At 30.6% G+C, this 16,719-nt stretch overlaps 1 protein-coding gene across 4 annotated transcripts in view; it reads left to right on the top strand.

Annotated features, from left to right (window-relative positions):
* The window catches only part of LOC143240647 (PP2C-like domain-containing protein CG9801), a 29,184-nt gene extending 12,656 nt beyond the window's left edge, over positions 1–16,528 (top strand). For all 4 annotated transcript variants that reach the window (XM_076483419.1, XM_076483428.1, XM_076483447.1 and 1 more), the window contains exons 4-6: positions 1,502–1,683; positions 7,726–7,927; positions 11,630–16,528. In XM_076483419.1, coding sequence (XP_076339534.1) covers positions 1,502–1,683; positions 7,726–7,927; positions 11,630–12,327 — 1,082 coding nt within the window. In that variant the 3' untranslated portion in view covers positions 12,328–16,528. The remainder of the gene's footprint in view (positions 1–1,501; positions 1,684–7,725; positions 7,928–11,629) is intronic.
* The last annotated feature ends 191 nt before the right edge of the window (positions 16,529–16,719 follow it).

Raw genomic sequence — 16,719 nt, 5'->3', positions numbered from 1 at the left:
TGTTTAGGAAAGTGGTGATAGATGGTGAACTATAAATTAATTCAGAAATGTTCAGGAAAGTAGTGATAAATAGTGAACTATAAATTAATTCAGTAGACTAGAATTTGTTAGAACTTCTGTTAATTCTGCTACTTTGAGAAAAAATAAATTTATTGAATGTACAGTCATGTGAAAAAGTTAGGACACCCTATGAACACCCTATGTTCCTGATAGACAACCCCACAATTATTCCCACTTAAAATGGCTCATCTCACACACAGGTGTATCACACCAGGCGCACATGATTAGAAGATCGTTACCCAGCGTTTTGAATGAGGCTTGCCCTATTTAAACCTCAGACATTTAGTTTGGTGGGCTTGAGGAACATGTGAGTCCATCTGTAAGAAAATTAAAGCTGAAGCAGAACTGCACTCTGCAACATGACAATGACCAAAAACATACCAGTAAATCCACCAAGGACTGGCTGAAAACTAAGAAATTGAGAGTCCTGGAATGGCCGAGTCAAAGCCCATATCTTAATCCCATTGAGATGCTGTGGAGTGACTTGAAATGGGCTGTACATGCAAGAAACCCTTCAAACATCTCACAGCTGAAAGAATTCTGCATTGAGGAGTGGGCCAAACTTTCTTCAGACCAATGTCAGAGACTGGTAGATGGCTACAAGAAGCATCTCACCACAGTTATTTCAGCCAAAGGGGGTAACACCAGCTATTAGGGGGTAGGCTGTCCTAACTTTTTCCTCAGTTAGAATATGCATTTTTGTAGAATTACATTTACAAAAAATCTTGAAAAGTTTTCTTCAGTTTTAATTGTTTAGTTATATTCTTACAATCTCTCAGTAATGTTAAAATTGAGATTAAATATCTATATATCCAAACAAGTTACAAAAATACACAGGCTTTCATAGGGTGTCCTAACTTTTTCACATGACTGTATGTGTATAATAATGGTAATTTCAAGTTAAAACTTGGTTTTAACAAATGTCTGTTGTATCAATGTAGATATTGGTTGTTATTTTTAAGCCTGTCTGTTTATTTTGCAGTACACCTTTGCCCAAGAACAGATTTTGGCAACTAATGTTTAGCGAATTTTTATTAAGCCTCCATATTTAGCAGTTCATTCTATGTGTGTCAGTGAATGACTTTGTGGAAAGTTACTTACAGTTGGGTAGTGTGAAGTTAATTACAGCTTATGAGAAATTTTATTAATATGTTTGTGTACATATATAATTTATAATAAACTGTTTTTGCTTATCATATATATATAATGTTTAAGTGCAAATCATTTGTTTTAATGTTGGAAATCTTTAGATATATTTTACATCCCCAAATAAATTTCATTAGGATATCTCTCCTAATGAAAGAAAAATTGAATTTTTGTTCAGTTGAGTATAATTATATTATCACTGTCTTTAAAATAAACTTAAACACCAGTTGCAAGAACTAGTTTATTTTTTGTTTTAACACTATTAATCATAACTACTTTTATTGCCAAACTACAGGTGAACCAATTGCTGATGCTTTTGGAGTCTGTTTGCGAGAAAACAGTGCCATTTTGGTGTTAGCTGATGGAGTGAACTGGGGAGAGAAATCATGTCTTGCTGCAAGGTGTGCTGTTCATGGCTGCATGGATTACCTTAACAAAGCATTATACCGAGAAGGAGGGAAGATAGAAACTACCTTGGTAATAACTTTTAAAACTTGCATGTGGTACATTTATATTTTTGGTACAAATTATTACATTATACCTTCAAAAAGAAACAAAAAGTGAATGCAAGAGAATTCTAATATGTTCTAAGTAATGTTTATTTTTGTTCTTTTGAATTTGTGTCCATTATTCAATATATTCAAACAAGAATACATTTTATTCACTTTAAAATGTATTTTATTACAAAGCATGTCAGGATTGGGATGAATTTGACTTTGTTATTGTTTGAATTCATCCCATTTACTTCTTGTTAGTAATTAATCTTTTATATTGTTTGAAAAATAAATTGTTAATTAACAAACCTGTTGTTTACAGGATCTTGGTTCCAAGAACAATCATAATCATTTATAAAATTTAAAATGTTATGCTATGTTTTATGCCAATTTTAAAAACATCATAATTATGTATTATTGATATAATATAAATTTGAATCAGTAGCAACAAAAACTTGAAATATTCAGCTTCTTTATATTTTGGTACAAAGATTTTTTTCAAAATAAGAAACTTTTATCTGTGCTACTTCTACGTTTTTCAACTATCATAGGAAAATGAATGAAGCTTTAACCTTCTATAATGCCCTTATTTATATCTACTTTTAGTAAGTTTGCTGCTTATGTTTTGGATATTAAAGACAAAAACAGCATAACATAAATATTTAATAATACTCACATTCTTGTGAAGTACAAGAATCACAGTTATCTTATTCTGAAATGGACTTGCCTCCTCTCACAAAAGATATCTGGATTGTTGTCTGCCCTTTAACCAAATTTGTACCATTTCTGAATGTGATCATATCATGTGACTACTTTCCACCAGTAGCACTTATAACAGGTAACTTCTCTGTCTGGTACATTAGATATTTGTAGGGCTGAGCTAAACTTTGGTTCCTTTTCTTATGTTCCTGATTCTACACTGCTCTGATTTATTCCCATTCAGTCTTAATTTTCTCAATTGGCATGACCCAGCTTAGACATTTAATTTTTTTAGTGACTACAATTTATTCAGCAATTTCTAATTTTCATGTTTGATTTCATTTATTTCCACAAATTTGCAGTCAAAATTTTTCTGTTCCCAAATTCTAGGTGTTTTAGTATCAACTCTTTCACAATGAGCTTGGTAGTATACACAACTTTGTTTGCACATTTGCACATGTTAAGTATTTGCATTATAACTTTTGATACAGCATATGTATCTTCACAAAAGTTGGTATATTTGTACACAAAAAATCAGAATTTTTAATGAAATATTTTTTACTAATGAGTTGTTTGTGAAAATAGTCTTGTTACTACTCTAAGCACAAAGTGATTTCATGTTGTGACTTAGAAAACTATTTTTTGCCCCATAAATCTCAAACATTTGTTTTCAGTAAGACTGTATTTTATTTTCTTTACTCTGTGTGGGGTCTGTTACTTTGCCAACCTTGTAACCATCATAAAACAATTAGGAAATAGATATTTTTTTATGCTAGAATGACTAAATATTATAATGTAAAAATATAAATATTTTTAGTGTAAGTAGCTTAAGTCTCATAATGCTGTATAATATTTATTACATTGTCCTTCTAGTCATGCCTGGCTAATATCACATAACTTGCATTGATGTGGTGCATGTGCATTTGTTGTGTATCCAGTAACATAAAACTGATCTTTAGTCTTCCCTATCTTGGCTGTGTTTTAGTAGGCTAGTATTTTGTAATATAGTCATATTTCAATTATTATATATTATATATCTGTACAGATTATTACTATTTAAAAATAAATTAAATGAATTTTTCTTAAAATATAGAACAATAAATACAGAAGTAAAGCAAACAATTTTTTCTTGCTATAACCTTTGAACTTGATTGCTGCTGGAAATAGGTTGCTAAGCCTTTTAAAATTTTGCATGTTGAGAATAGCAAACATTTTTTTAGGTTTTATTTAAACAGTTGAATCATAAATAACTATACCCAGAATTCCACTCTAATTTATTAAGCTTAATAAATAAGATGTATTTAGATTTAAAAGAATATGAAACTACATGTAGTTTAAACTAAAGCCATTACCTACCTTTTTGAAATCTTGGTTCAAAAGAACGTGAAAGCGTTTTCACAGATTACAATGGCTTAAAACAATACAAAGGGGATATTTTAAGCTGTTAATTGGTTACTCACATTGTATGTTATAGTAAGGGTATATAAGGGATTGACTGTTTCAAAAAATGAAAAAGATTAAACAGGCCACTGCATTTGATTCAGTACACAAGTCGCATCTTAGCAAAATTAAAAATGAAGTTCTTATTTTATATTCTAACTTGTCAGTATTTGTAATTTGAGTTTCTAATTTGTTGGAAGCTGTTGGTTTAGTATTTTGACATCACAAACATCTAATTTCAAACAGTGCCTCATTAAACATACCACATGACTCAATAAAATCTCTAAGCATGTTCTTATAATAATTTTAATTTAGAAATTAACTCATATAACATTAAAGTTTGAATTATAATCTAAATTTGATTCCAAATTTATGGACATAAATTGATAAAGTAGCAGTTCAATAACATTTTGAATGCATGTCAACAAATGTGATGATATGGACTTTGACCTGTGACTCATTGCAAAAGGGTTAACTTGAGATTTTCTGTGTGGTAAAAAAATATTACTGTGGCAAGTGACTGCAGATAATGCAACTACCATGGACATACTGTCAGCTTTATCTACTGAGAAAATGTATGGTTTGGTTCTTGAAGACTTAGTCTTACATTCAGCCAGCACTTTCTTTTAATTTTTAATATAACTGTTTCTCAGGAAGGGGACACTCATTGGGTTGCCACTTTTTCAGACACCTTCTCCCCAGCTGCTGCCACCACATCTTTCAATTTGGAGAGACGTGTTCTTCTCTTCTTTTATTATTTAGCTTGAAGTTCTCTCAGGAGATTTGTGATAAGTTTTCAACATGCATACCTCATACCAGGTTGATACATGCATGGTAGACCTTGTTACAAAGCCTTTTGACCTTTACTCATGAGAGACTTGTGTATTTCACATCCATGCATGGACTTTAAGTTATATCTTCAGGTGTACTCTGCTAGCTATGTTACTTTAATTTAACTGTATGTTTGATATTATTACTTTGTAAGTTTGGAAAGTTTTATCACTGTGTGTTCGTTAATTTTAAATGTTTTGCTACTTTGTTATTGACCAGTACTTTATGTATATTTCAATTGGGTGTTTGTTATATATATCTAAACTATTTGTAACTTCTAATTCTAATTCCTTTTTATTGTATACTTTTCGGCCTGTGTACGTTTAGATAGTGTATCCAATTCATACATATAAGTACTTATGTGTTTAGGGTATGTTAGGTTAGTTTATGTCTTCTGTATCATTACTACACTACTAACAAATATTTTTGTTTTCTTTGAATAATTTTTTCATTGTTATGTATGTACATCTTAATTTTAATAATGTAAAACGTAATTCTGTGTCTTTCTTTAGGTTACTTTCTCTGTCTGGTACCTTAGATATTCATAGGGCTGATTTTATATTTGGTTCCTTTTCCTATGTTCATGATTCTAAACAGCTCTACATGTTTTATTGGGAAATACAAATATTTACCTGTCTTTTCTTCACTCCATGAGTCATACATTCTTCCTTCTCTGATTTGACTGACTCCTGCTTGCTTTCTCCCATTACCTATCCAGAGTCCTCACTCCTCTATTTCTACAAGATGCAGAATGGGTTGGTTTCCTTATGACAAAAAGGAAGTTTGTTCTGACACCCTTTCAATATCCCATTCATTTGGGATATTTGGTTCTTGCCAGCCTTAGTCAAGCTCAGCCTTTTGCTTTGTCTTTGGATTTAGAGTGTGCAGTTCTTGACCTTTCTTATGGGTTGATATGCTCTATCTCTTTAGGAATATTGACTTCCTTAGAAGCTCTCATTCTCAAGGGTTGGTCTCATAGGTGTTCCTTTCAGTGAACACTGAGCAGTAGATTTTCTCTTGGTTTCATGGTTTTGTTCTGTCTATTGTATCAACCCACTGACTGATCCACATTTTGCGTACTTTCTTCTGAATCCATGTAACCTTCTTCCATGTCTCTTTCCCTCTGATGTTGGTATATCTATGACTTTGATCTCTTCATTGTTGTTTCTGTCCTTCCCAACCTTCCTTTCTTCCTTTCTTTCCTATTCTTCACCTAGTAATTTGTCAAAAGCTTGTCTGTGCCTTTCTCTCACAGTCTTTTGTATCTCGTTTCATTTCTTCTGGGTTTTTTCTTACCCAGTCTTTTTCATTCCTTTGCTTTGCCTTGTGGAATCTCAGTGTGGTCTTTTATGCTCTTTCACATTCTACTTTTCAGATTTTAATGTTTTATATATCTTCCCTCCCTCATAATCTAACTCCTTCTTTTCCTTCCATGTGGTTGTCATTGTTCAGATTTTTATACCATTCATGTTACCTCACATCCTTACCATTCCTCTTGTGTCATTCTCTATTCCAGCCTTCTTCCCTACAATGGCACTATTAATTGTATTCTGGCTTTCACACCCATTTCCTTCCCTTCCATTTTCCACCTGTACTTCCATTCCAATATTTATGGGCTTAATTGTGTGGTTTGTTTCTTCAGGTGTTATTTGGCAAGTTTTGCTTCCTTTAGTCTACAGTGTTTTGTATCCTGTTACTCTCATTGGTTAGGTATGTCATCACATCTGGCATACTTGTTTGGACTTGTATGTAGAAGGTTTCTATCTCCATAACATCACTTTGTGCCAAATTTGTCACTTTATTATGTTTTGTGCTGCTTGTCTTTGCCACTCTGTGTAGGAGATCATTCAGTTAGAAAGTAAACTACTCTTAACACCATTATCTATTAGACATGAGTGTCTTCCTCTGACAGACCATTGTCACTCATTATCTGTTAGATATGACTGTTTTTTTTTCTGACAGATATCATTTACTTCCATGGAAATTCTACACACATCAATTTGCCTTTTGCCTGCAGTAACTGTTGTTCCCTCTGTTCATCCTTTGTTTATTCTATTCAGCTTCCCTAAAGTTAGCACCTTTTTATGAATCTTACCTTGTAATGGGTATTGCCTGGTCAGCTATACTTTGTTTCAAACCCACAATAATTGAAGTAATTATTATAATGCTCATGGTTGAGAGGGGATGTTTCTGTAAGACCACTTGGTACTTTCCTGGTGTTGTATATCTGTGTATTATAACTCACTGAAACTATTTTGTGGACTGCAACTCATGAACTTCATGAGTAAAGCAGAGGGGAATTTCTGTCTGTTCTTGCCAATCCTTTGATTTCTTAATTGGGGTTGGTCTGTTTTGGAAAATTGGGAAACAGTCACCCTTTGCACTGTTTCCTGTATGACATTACCCTGAACTCCTCCTGCTTTTTTTGGTCATCTACTCTGGCCTGCTAAATATTTTAATCCTACTTAATATTTTGTCTTTAGTTAGAGAAAGTTGCTATGGATGATTATTTAAAATTCAGTGTAAAACCTTTAAATGCATTGCTGCTTTGTTACCAAACTAAACTAGCTTTCCACTGAGGAGAGTGGTGAGCCAGTATCATATGGAATATATTTAAATGGATATTTTCACGTTTTATTCTACCTTATTTAAGTTTATTATGATATAAATTTGAACTTACTTTGCAACTATTTACACAGATTTATATTCATTGACTATAAGATGCAGACAATTCAACATATTGTGTATCAGACAGAATAAAATATTCTTGCATATTTTAAGATATGTAATCATTAATTTCTATAAACAAAGATACTATTTCTATGTAATTATGATTTTTATTTGTAAATTTTATTAGTGCTTATCATTCTAATGTAAAAAAAAAAAGGTACTTAGATATGTAATACCTAAAGTATACAGAACTTGGTAATTTGCTATTTTTATTGTATTTTATCAGTTATTTCATAAACATGAATGTTATTGTTTTGTGTGTACTAGTGCTATGTGTATCTACTGAACACCATTATTCTAACACTTACCTGTTTCTTAAATACAGGATATTTTCATTTGTCTCTTGCGATCCTTCCATGCTGCTCACAATTTAATTCTTCAGGAGGATGGGATGCTCACAACATTATGTGCTGCTGTTTTATGTCAGATGAAAGATTCCAACAAATTTATTGTTTGCACTTGTAATGTAGGGGATAGTCTTGCCTATGTTTACAGCAAAAAGTATGGTGTAAGAGAAATAACTCAAGGTAAGATGGCATCTGTTTTTAATTATTTTAAGTGTTATTAATAATCAAGGAAGTGGGATAAAATTAATACAGTTTTTTTTTATAATCAAATGTTTGTATGTATTAGCCATTTGTTATCAAAGTACTATAACTACTCTTCAGAAAATGTTTTATATATATATAAATTCTGTCTTGCACATTCTTGTGTTTATTAATTGGAGTGACCTGTGAATTTTGAGACATTAGGTACCATGTCTATGCGAACTCAGATGTTGAATATAAGCATACAAAATTCATGCTAATGTAAAAATGACATTTATACAAGCATATTTTAGCAAATATTATCAATTGTTTGACCAAAACACAAAAAAAATCATCAGTCATCATAATAGGTGTGGATGTGATGGGGGAAATGTTTGCTTGGACAATGGTTAATATGACTATCAGTAGTTAATTGAATTGTTTTGATTAATCAACTTATCTATTATTAAATGTTTTTTGTGATTGATTTCATATCTCTTCCAATTTTATGTGATGCATGATTGAATCGATTTAGTCATTTTAATGAAGAGATCTAGTGAAAAGTTTGCAAATGTGAATGATGCTTACTTTGCTTGTGGCTGACAAATTGCAGAACAAGACTGAGTTACATGACTTTATGTTGTCTAGTTATCGTAGTCAATAGACTGTTTGTAGGGGGTGGTAAAGGTACTTAATTATCATAATACAAAAGTGCACTCTAAAAACTGAACAATGACAGAGTTTTACTTTATACTATGGCTACCACTCACTTTCATTTTTTATTTGTCCAACAGTCCCCAAAACAAGGTAAGAAAACATTGTTAAGATACCAAACTACAAAGTGACCAACTTGTCAAATTGTTCATCTATTTTCTTGTTTCAGTTGAGATAATTCTACAAGTACTTTATTACTAAGATCAGTTTAAACCTAAATCCATTCCATGTTTCTGTGTAGCACATGTCATTGCTTAGTTATAATTACTAGTAGTAATTTTAAAATAAATCATAATTCTAATGTAAATGATATTATTATTATCCCCTGAAGTTAGCTTTTCTTACAGAAACAAATTAAAAAGCTTAAGTACAGGGTGAAACAGGAATTACTAGCCAATAATATTGGAACAGTAAATGACTGTAATGTGTAAAATACTCAATATGTTGTACTCTATAGACCTAGTGTCTTCAGAGAGTCAATCCCTAAATTGAGTGTGAAGTGAAAAAAACAATACATATAATATATTCTATTTTTTACACACTTTTATAGAATACACTACCTTTCAGTCAGGGAAAAACATCACAAACAATAATAAAAAACAGCTATACACAGATCATCCCTATATTCTTGATTACATTCTTTTTGGCACTTCCATTCCTATACCATTTTGCATTTACCATATGCTTTTTGTGACTTGTTTTTATCTTTGTCATTGAGGGTTTATGTTCAAATTTGAATTTGGTTCTTGCAATGTGTACACTGTATTGTATAGCCCAGGTAGCTTATTATGCCTATTTATATCTAACACAGAAACAAAGCAACAAACCTAAAGTGTTTTAGCAAAAGAAGTACAAGAAACTACTGATATCTTTATAATATTTTAATTGAAAATATGAAGATAATGAACTAATAATCTCATTGCTGTTCATTTGGTTTCTTTCTTCTAACTACACTGCACAACAATTTTTTTGAAAAGTTTTTGCTGATTGTGACAGGTACCTGGTGGGTATGCACAAATATAGTTTTGGTTTTGCTTCATCACGTAGGAACTCTGAGAAATAGACATTTAACTGTTTGCAGGCAATAACGTATTTAATTGCGTTTATGTTTCTAATACGCTATTAAGTTCAACGTAATTAAGAGTGTTTTGCTCCAGATTTTCATTTGTATTCAATGTCCGGTGCATCACATTGCAGTGTCCAACAGTAGTCAGCAAGCATTGACAGATTCCAGTTGCCCTGATATTGTTTTTCCATTGTAGCAATGTCCTGGTGAAAACAGATTTTGATGAAACGGTATGTGATGGGCAAATTTGGATGTAATTTTTGTGATCAACAGCCAAGAATCTATAAGGAACACCCAACAGTGTTCAAGAAGCAAAAACTGTTGTGCATTGCTATCAGATCTGACTTTTATACCCAATTTCCATTATTAATAGATGTCATTGTAGGTAAAGACATACTGATATTAAACATGAAACAAATTTGGACAGAATTATTTCCATACCATAGATGGCTTAATCTCTCACCTTCACCTGTAGGAACCAACCTGTTTTAAGGTATATGGGGTTAATTTTTAAAACTCTGTCAGATTCTTTCTGTGCAAACATATAAAGTATAACTTCTTAAAGCTTTTGCACTTTTCAGACAATTCTGAGCTGTGCTAAACATTCATCAATTGTTAACTTCATGCCAAGTTTGAATTTGGATTAGACTGGCTCCAAAGAAAAAAATCAGTTTTAGATATTTTGATAAGTGCTTTTCTCTATTCTGTTTTATTTGTGCATTTTTTTCTACACAGACATTTTTCCTCAGTGTGAAAATGATTAATCTTGGGTCTCGTGCTTCTTTTTACTTAGTTGAGTTGTTAGTCTACATTGTTTCATATAACACAAAACTCTTCTTATTGTTTATAAGATAAAAACAAAACAAAAAACTATCCACTTGGAATTTAAAAGTTGTTTTTTTTCATAGCTTAGGAAGCTAGTGGTTTTCACACTACATACCTTGCCTTGTTATTCTAACTAGGATATTTCCATTATCATGATATACACGTAGAGCATATGTATGCGATTAATGATAAAAAGGGTACTGAATTTTTTAGTCTGACTTCCCCCACCAATAAGAAGTCAAAGGAGCGTGCTTTCTTGATATAATATCTTTAAAACCTAGATATTATGAGACTGAGATACTTGATTTGTTCTTAAAGATTGTCGTCAAGAGTATAGCAAACCAACTGGTCAATCATAAGCCCTACCAATACTTCAAACTCTTCTTTCTTATCCTTACATTTTTCTCACAATTTATGAAAGGCACTAATAACTGTATGGTGCTGACTGCTTCTTTATATACACTGTGTCCTTACTTGCCTTTTTTTTTCAGATTAATACCCTATAACAGGCATCCTTTAATTTGACAGACAGTTTCCAAGGCTGAAATGAAATCTTCCTTTCCCTCTCCACATGCCAATCTTTTGTCTAAGGACAGTATACAATGCAATGGAGAAAACAAGTTTTTTTGCTCTTTTTCTGCAAGTGTTAGTAGCTGATATGACACTAAAATCAGTTTCATTTATAAAACAAAAAGTATATTTCTAAATAAAAATATTAATTTTCTAAATATGTGTATAATAGAATGAAACACTTCACCCATTATAATACATTTTTATGAAATAGTGTTCTTCATATTTCTGCATTTAATCTTTTTTTTTTAATTTATAATCTGTCTCAACCTCTTCAGTAAACATTTTAACACTGTTTGACTCTTAACTTTACTGTTCAAAGAAATGTTAGTCTGAATTTATGATTGAGTTTTATTATTCCTAATGTTTGGTATTGTTTCTAAAGTTTTTTTATGGTTCAGAATGGAATAATCAATATGCCTTACAGTTCTTAGTGGTTTAAAAAATTGTAATGCTATATTTTTGAATGACATTGATTTGTACACCAACCTGGACACTGTTGATTAAAATTAGTTTTTATTTGGTAGGATCTCATGACATTTATTCAATGCGAGACATGAGGGATGCTCTTGGTGCTCTAGGGCCTGTTGATGGACAGAACCCTGAACTCAGCAATCTTACTGTTGCTATGACAGTAGTTGACCCTGGTGATATAGTGTTTTTAACAAGTGATGGAATATCTGATAATTTTGATCCTGTCGTAGGAAAGTTTGCCCTCCCTAAGAAAAGTGAGAGAACTGCACCAAAAGCAACAATAGAGGACACTCCAGAAGAAAGCAAAATCCAGAAACAAGAGATATTACAAAGAGCAAATAGTAATGGAGATGAAAAGCACAGTCATCAAGCTGAAATTACACTGCCAATGGTTGAAGCTCATCAACGACATGAACTTACACTTTTGCGGATGGAAGACCTTCTCACAAATGGAGTAAATGAGGGTGACAAGCCTTGTGAAACTGCACATCAACTGTGTGAGCAGATGATTGATTTTGCTACTAAGCTTACAGTAGCTAAGAGAAGGATCTTGGAGGATCCTGAACTTTACAAGGATAATGCTGCTGCTTTAAATCAACTTGAACAGCGTAGACGTCGACGAAAGGTTGGGGAGAAGCTAGCAATGGTTCCTGGGAAGCTAGACCATGCTACAGTTGTTTCTTGTAAGGCTGGAATCCAAACTTTATCACCTGTTACTGCTCTCTCAAAACTCAGAAATTCTGCTATATAGAAACATTTTAAAGCACTTTGAAGTTAATGTTTAGGTAATCTGTTTTCTCATGCCTCAGCTATTTAATTCATAATTGTACAGTTATTTTATTAGCTGTTTCATTCAAACTTATGAAGTGGTATTCATAACCAGGAGCATTTGTTTTATGTAGCTATAAATGTATAAATATTGAAGATTTTTCAGTCATTTATCTTGTATGCAGCATTCATTCCCAGTTACTCTTCTTTAATTTGAAAGGTAGGTAAAACATCACTGTACATTAATTCCAATATTTGTAAGGTGGGAAGGTTTATTTATACCCTTGAGATTTTTGTTTAGAGTATTTGTTTAGATCATTGATTGCTAGGAGGTATTATACATGGAATAATTTGTCTCATGAATTTTTAGAGTACTTTGAGGTAAAAGTAAATTAAAATACATTTGGCATAGTCTTTCTTACTTAGTTTCGTTGTATGTGGAATAAGAGTACTGGCAGATTTTAACAGCATACAGTTTATAAATCAGTAAGCTTAGTGTTGTTTAGCTTATTGAATTTGTCAAATTGTATACTTTAATTGTAATTTTAAAATATTTTAAAGATAAGTAGTAAAAATAATTTACAAATAAAGAATTACAGAGTCAGTGTTCTGTTTGTCAGCTAACACGATCACAGTAAATGCACTTTAGTTTTCAAAAGAGACAATGTTTTCCTCCTTGTGATAGTTTACAGACTTGTTTTTGCAATTAATATTTATCAAGGTTTCACTTTACATGTAAGCTTATAGACTATAGTAGTTTTGTATTTAATTTTATTTGTCATGCAGTATAAGGTTTTTGTATAGTGTTTTAAATGGTAACTTAAAAATGTAACCTAAGTTTTGATAGTTATATATCTAAAACATTGATAGGAAGGTTTCTACAATTAGCAGAGTAACTTAGCTTTGCCTTTATGCAATTTTACAGAAAATAAGTTGTAATTTTGTTTGTGAAATGCTGTTTGATGGTCTTGTTCATTCATTAGTTGGCATTCTCAAGTTTTTTGCATCTCATAATTAAGTTTATGATGTTTAAATAAAGTGATGAAAATGATTGATTTTAGTAGAGGATTTACTTTTAAGTGAACTGGTATAATCAATAAAATTTCAAACAAATATGTAATATTTTGGGTCACACTTTGTTAGCTACTAAACAAATCATTAGTTTCTTTATTTTTATCCATATATTAAGACACAATTCTGCATACAAGCTGAATTTGTGGATTTGGGGTTTTAAATTTAATTATATTTTAAATTTGTTAACATTTGACAATTTAGATTTTCTGATTTTCTTTTGTAACCATATTTCTCTGTTCTGTTTGAGTAAATTCAGTTTCTTTCATTTCTTACTCTTCATAACTGTATGAACTTCAAAAGGGCTGTGTATGAAGAAAATTTGGCATTATTGTTTGCTGTGTTGAACAATTCAACCAGTCATTGCTTGTATTTAGTATTGCCATTTAGTAATTCTGTTTTGTTTGCATTTCCTGAAACTGATATGCCAAGAAAGGAAGACTTTTTAGAAATTTCATTAAAGTGATTTGTGAATACTTTTTGGCTTCAAACAACATTGCTTGTATGTTTGTGTAGGGGAGGTTTAATTTTCTTTTGAATCTAAACATTTGTTATAACTAAAATATATATATATATATTTGTTTTTTAAACTGCATAATCTACATTATTTGATTTTGAATTTTCTCATTGGTTAATCTTGAAAGTGTTTGAGAAGAAAAAATGGTGACATTTGAAGATTTTTTACTGATATACCATACATTGCATTTGTTATATTGGTAGTTAATGCTTGGATAAAACTACTTCAATGACACTCAGCAAAGAGTGAAATTTAAGTTTTACTTCTTTGTAAATAAACTTGTTAACATGTTATTTCTACTTTTATAAGATATGTAAATGACAACTTAAGTCTCATATTTAAAGTTGGTGTGCATTTACAAATGTGTACGTGTAGTGGTATGTATAGTTAATTTAACCTCTTTTCTGTCTGTTACCTTCACCTCTAGTTATTGTTTTATTTCTTCTCAAATAGTTTAATAATTTGTGAGTTAGATATAAAAGCAAGTTTTCAAATGGACTAATGAATTCTTGCACGTAATTTCATAAACAGAATATTTTCATTATAAAAATAGAAAATATGTACATCATGATTGATAAACATGTTAGAATGTTGTATGTTAAAAGTAAATATATTTGATGTATGTATTTTGTGGTAATTCACAATTGGTGTTTTTCTACACACATATATACAAAACAATGTAAAATATCTGGCAAGACCAGTAATATAATTTTGTGTACTTTAACTGAAAAATTGGGAGAAGCTGTTCAGTAAGCAGTACATTGTTATGGTAAAATAGATCACCATAATATATACACACACACACACAGAGAGAGAGATTACATATATATTTCATTACAAAACTAAAAGATTATTACAAAAACATATGGTGAGAAGTGGTCAGATAGTTAGACTAAAATGAAGAGGCTAATTTATAGTTTCTTTAAATTGTAAAGTTGCTCACACAAACAGGTTTGTTATATATGAAAACTTTTTGATGTGTATAACAATGTTTAGGTGAAATGTACATAAGAGGATAAAAATATTTGGGAGTTTTTTTAACTGATTGGGAAAGTTTCTTTCATTATTTATTTTCATGCTCACAATTTTTTTTATTTTTACTATCTCAGTTTGTAGCACTTTCAAAATAGGCTGGTTCACTATTAGTTGGAGTTCTTTACTTTTGTAGCCACTGCATAGAAAGGCATTAAGCATTTAGAGCTTGTAATTAGTATTAACTTCTGAGTAGAGGAGTTACTGTTTGTGGTCAGTGCAATAATGACTTTAGTTGTTTAAAATGACACTTTTGTGACCAGTAATAATGTTTATACAATAATTTAATACTTGTTTGTTTCAATTTTATTATATAATTAAATGTTCACACCATAGCCATTCCTTCCATCATTTTTATTTATTGTTGTACTCAAAAAAGAACAAAAATAAGTCATTACCTTTGGCCAAAATTAAACTATTTCTTTAGGATTCAGTAGCAAATAATGTCTACTTTAACTTTGATATATTTTTTACATTGGCATTTTACATTACAAAATAATTTGAGAAACCTAGTAATATAGCACTGCCTCAACAAACACATTTGACTAATTAATATAGTTCCTTTATTTTTTACATGTATAGTATCTCTTTATCATTGATATTAACATCAAAGTAGAGACTTATTCCTAGCAGTTGTTTGGATTTTGCAATAGAGCATTTTATCATGTTTAGTGAGATCATGGTTACCATGTTTGGTACAATGTTGTACTGTATATTGTAAGCAACTAAAAGAAAGGATTTTATTATGTACAAGTTAAAGATAGATAACTTGAAGATCAAAAATATCAGTTATAACATTCCCAATCCTTATTTTTAAAGTTGTTGTCAAATCAGGATGACATGTATCAACACAATTTCTTAAATGTTTTGTGTACAAACATTAGTGATATAATAACTAAATAAGCAGACTCATACAGTTGTAAAGTTTGTGCATTGTGGATGATATAGATGTGAATTTCTTCTAACTACTTGTTGAATTACTGTTTTTAACCTTGGTTTTTTTAATAGAAAAGTCATTAAAATAAAAAAAAAACACTTTTCTCTGAATAACAGTTTATTAGCTGGATTTTGTTCTTTTTAGTAGACTTTAAACTATTTTATGGATTCTCCAGTTTTTGACAGAAATATAATTTTTAGTAGCAGTTTGTTAGTTTTTATAATTAGAAGAAATTATACCATTTTAATAAACATATGTATTTTTAAAGTCTTGAATTGATTTATAAAAAAAGTTGTTTCCTGCAAATAAAGTTAAATTCCATGTTGATAATTTTTTTATGTGAAACTTTCAGATTTTGTTTTTAATTCATTTCTAGTTGCTTGGGTTATTTTGGTGTGTATTTGAGATATCTGTGTATAAAAAGTTTTTGTATTTCTGATGTATTTCTTTTTTCACAATTTTATATTTTTATCAGGTATTTGTCACACATGTAGTATTTTAATAACACATGAAAATGCAAAATTCAAGTTTTGTGATACCTTGTTAAGTAGGTGTACATGTTTGTATTTTCTGTAAAATGCTCAGTGACATGAACATAAGTCTTTATTAAAGTTATTTCAAATATTTTTTTTATTACAGTACCAATTATTTACATGTAAATATATTTATTTTAAAATGCTTAAAATCTGCCCATTTTTGTACTTATTTTGATTATATCATTGGCTATTAATTTCATTATACAGCTGATGCTGTTGATAGTATTCTTGTTGCACCCATCACATTCATTTCTTACATAGTGGCATTTCAAACTTGATTAT

This window comes from Tachypleus tridentatus, chromosome 2 (genome assembly GCF_004210375.1).
Source record: "Tachypleus tridentatus isolate NWPU-2018 chromosome 2, ASM421037v1, whole genome shotgun sequence".
Classification (NCBI taxonomy): Eukaryota; Metazoa; Arthropoda; class Merostomata; order Xiphosura; family Limulidae; genus Tachypleus; species Tachypleus tridentatus.
Note: the sequence above shows the minus strand (reverse complement) of the source record. Positions and strands in the feature narration are given on the sequence as shown.